General features: G+C 34.3%; 1 protein-coding gene across 3 annotated transcripts in view; it reads right to left on the reverse strand.

Moving 5' to 3' along the window:
• The window catches only part of eps8l2 (EPS8-like 2), a 36,814-nt gene that overhangs the window by 20,004 nt on the left and 12,718 nt on the right, over nucleotides 1-4,092 (reverse strand). For all 3 annotated transcript variants that reach the window (XM_015392661.1, XM_015392659.1, XM_015392660.1), the window contains exon 4: nucleotides 3,157-3,221. In XM_015392661.1, coding sequence (XP_015248147.1) covers nucleotides 3,157-3,221 — 65 coding nt within the window. The remainder of the gene's footprint in view (nucleotides 1-3,156; nucleotides 3,222-4,092) is intronic.

The following is a 4,092-nucleotide window of genomic DNA, read 5'->3' on the forward strand; positions in this document are numbered from 1 at the left end:
GTGAGTGAATGAGTGTGTGAGTGAATGACTGAGTGAATGAGTGTCAGTGAATGAGTGTGTGAGTGAATGAGTGAATGAGTGTGTGAGTGAATGACTGAGTGAATGAGTGTCAGTGAATGAGTGTGTGAGTGAATGAGTGAATAAGTGTGTGAGTGAATGAGTGTTTGAGTGAATGAGTGAATGAGTGTGTGAGTGAATGAGTGAATAAGTGTGTGAGTGAATGAGTGAATGAGTGAATGAGTGAATGAGTGTGTGAGTGAATGACTGAGTGAATGAGTGTCAGTGAATGAGTGTGTGAGTGAATGAGTGAATGAGTGTGTGAGTGAATGACTGAGTGAATGAGTGTCAGTGAATGAGTGTGTGAGTGAATGAGTGAATAAGTGTGTGAGTGAATGAGTGTTTGAGTGAATGAGTGAATGAGTGTGTGAGTGAATGAGTGTTTGAGTGAATGAGTGTCAGTGAATGAGTGTGTGAGTGAATGAGTGTCAGTGAATGAGTGAATGAGTGAATGAGTGAATAAGTGTGTGAGTGAATGAGTGTTTGAGTGAATGAGTGAATGAGTGTGTGAGTGAATGAGTGTTTGAGTGAATGAGTGAATGAGAGTAAAGTTCTTTGGTCAAGTCTCCTGACTATATAATTAGAGGCCATTAACCAGTAACTTCCTGTTGGTCAATTATAAATATTCCAATAAAGGTATTAAAATTTAAATTTCATTTCCTTTATTTTTTTTCATGGAAAAAGTCGAAAGATAAAAATAAAAAGTTTTGAAAGCATGAATTGATTTTTGAAGGCAGTGTTTGTTATCTGATTGTTATAAAATGTCAGTTGGTTCTGTGGTTTTAAATGAGATTAAATTCAGCTTCACTGAAGCTTTTATATTTGGCCAGAAATGATTCCTGAAAATAAAATAATTACCAGCTGTGATGTCATCTAAAGGCTTCCAGGTTTTCCAGGTTTTCCAGGTTTTCTTTCTCTCTGATATCGTCTTTAATGCTCTGAGGGAACGAATCTGCTAGCAGAAGTAGAACCACCCCTCACATCCTAATGCTACCAAATAAAAAACTATCTGCTCTCATTAACAATTCAATACTTTAATATCCATTACTAATATTTTATTCAAATAAATCCAGATCTTACATCTTTGGGTGAAATTTGAGTTTAGGTCTTTTATTGCTGCTTTTAAAAGCAGCAGCGGAGCCTCGGTCTCATGACCTGCACATGTGCAACAATAAAGAGGCGTTTCATCTAAATTGGTTGGAACAGAGTTCAGAGGCAATGACTGACCAACAGCACGTCTTCCAGCGGCGTAGACGCCCGACACGCCCGCTTTCACAGCGCTGATTGTTTTATTATACGCTCTTGTAAATCTCAGACATCATGATGTGAGCTTTAATCTCTGGTCTAAAGAACAGACCAGGATCATTTCATGATAGACTCTTTATCTTCCTCCTCTGTGACCAGCAGCTGGTAACAGGAAATACATTCATAACCCTAACACTTTAATTAAGGAAGCTTTTCTAACTCTTTCCTTTCCCCCTATTTATAACCACATCCTAATATGCATAGTTTACTTAAAAGGAACCAGGTCAAAAACTTAGAATTAGATATTAATTAATTAATTTATTTATTTATTCATTAATAATGAATGAATGAATAAATGAATTTTTTGAAGTGCCACATGGGCTTATAGAACTCTACAAACAAAAACAGGAAGAAATAACTTCATCGATGCTAAATTACAGACTTTTATAGATCAAGCTCAGTTCTCTTAATTACTTATTACTTATATTAATTTTCACATTAGGCATTTAAGAAAAAATTACCTTTTTTCCAGGTTTTTAAAGATTTTATGAAGCACAAAATACTTCATGCTCGGGTTTTAATTATCTTTATCTGAGCGGCCTGTGATCCAGCAGTGGTTTATTAATACTAAGAGTTAGTTTAATCCAATTACTTAAAGATCTAAACCAGTAAGAAAAGCCAACTGTTGCCTCTGATGTCATATACTTAATATGGATCACTTCTAACTAAACTAAATCTTTATTTTACTTTTATTCTTAAGCCTTAGGGTGATTATTATGTTAAAAAATAAAGTTATGGTCTTTTAAAGATACATAATTGTAATTTTCTATCAGTCATTGCAGAGATCAGTTAAATCACTTCATAAGATAAAGTATGTAACTTTTAAATGACAAAATTAAAGCAATTATTAAAACATTCTTTTTTTTTTTTTAATAATATCCAAAATAAATAAATCTTCGTAGTTTTTGGGAGTTTTCATAAGTTTCCAGTGAAAATGTTGCAGAAGCAACAAATTAGGCCAAAAGGCAACAGATAAAATTGATTCTTAAATTTAGGAGCTTCTGATTTATGCTTTAAATATTCAAAGACGGAGGAAAAAACACCTTCTAAAAAATATATTTACATACATATAATATATTTCCTCTTCTAAAACGTCTCTTTAGGGACACTCGGATATAAACGCCATGTTTCTATATTATTGCACTTTTATTCGGTTCCTGGGAGGGAAAAATAAACTGCGACAGACAGACGGACACATTGCCAACTATTCCTAAACATCAGAATATAAAGTCTGGAATATCAGGTTAAATCAACTCTGAAGCTTCCAACCAAAAGGGCTCAAATCCACAGCATGTTTTATGGTTCAAAACAGTCTGAGAGAAAAAATGTTTTTCTCCTTGAAATCATTGAAATAAAACACAAGGAGCCTTATAAAAAAAATAGAAATCCAGAACTTTGGTCCTTTAAATGAACAGGTAATGTTTGATTTAGTAGCAGTGAAACGTCCCTCTTCTCCTCATGAACCACAGAAGCCTGATGGCCCCCACCACCCTGCAGGTGTCTACCATCACCACCAGTTAGACCACTTCAAAGATCACAAGTAAAGTTAAGACCTTAACCTAAGCCTAAACCTAAACCCAACCCTAAACCTAAACCTTTTCAAGAACATTTCAAAGACAGGCTGTAAATATCGAGCAGAAATACAGACGTTACCAAATCTATGTAAACATAAAAATAACCTATTTTCTTTAAAACATATAATGAGAATAACAAATACTTTGCAAAACTTTATACTTCATTCATTCATCTAAATTCTAAACTTTAGGATTAAATCGTCAATCAAAGAGACTTTACCTCAACATGATACTGCGACGTCTCATGAGTGATAAAGTTGGAGTTGGAATACTTTTTCCGCTGCTCTGTAGGAAAGAAAAAGAATATTTTTATTTTCTGCAGGAAAATTGTCCTTTTTTCCCGTAAATATAAAGAACGGCAGGACTGACCGTGACCCCACATGTTGTTTTAGAAGACAGAAGAGGTGAAAGGAAAAAGAAATGCGTGAGCTGAAAACAACACCCAGCAAATAAGGAAGTGAACCAACGCTGGAAACCTTTTTTTTTATCTGAGTCAGATTCAGATTGGTCACACAGATAGGAAGGCAATTACTTCAGATACTTCATGTCATGTTTTTCCTCTGGTGACACAAACTACTCAACCTTAGTAAATAAGCACAATAAGTAAAAAGTGTCGCGATCCAAAGAAGCAAATCTTGATAAAAGTTAATCTTAAATCCCAGTAAAGCATCTAGATCTCGCTTCCAACATCTCATAATGTTGTCAGAGTTGGCATTGAACAGGCTGGACTCATAAGCTCAGATTTATTATAGGTTCAAAGATCAATGAGAACCATGGCCTTACTTCCGCCTTCATAAAATCTAACTATAGATCTAAGATTCTAGACAGACTTTAAGAAATGAAGTCCATCATTCTATGATTATTCTTTACAAATGAGGCAAAGTTCTAGTATTTCCTGAAGGAACAGAGTAAAAGTTTTAATCTACTTTAAAGCAAAATCTCAAAAGTCTGCAGATTTTATTTGACATGGAAAATTTAAAATAGATGAGTTTTCTAATAGCAAAGTCTATAAAACTGAATGTTTTCCAGATGTTTAACGGTTTATTACAGGCGACTCCTACAGTTACTCAGCACTAAGGATGCAACCAACGATTATTCTGCCAATCGATTAATCAGTCGATTATTTATTTGATAAATCGATTAATAATCTGATACC

This window comes from Cyprinodon variegatus, unplaced genomic scaffold, assembly GCF_000732505.1.
Source record: "Cyprinodon variegatus isolate N-32 unplaced genomic scaffold, C_variegatus-1.0 Scaffold602, whole genome shotgun sequence".
Taxonomy (NCBI): domain Eukaryota; kingdom Metazoa; phylum Chordata; class Actinopteri; order Cyprinodontiformes; family Cyprinodontidae; genus Cyprinodon; species Cyprinodon variegatus.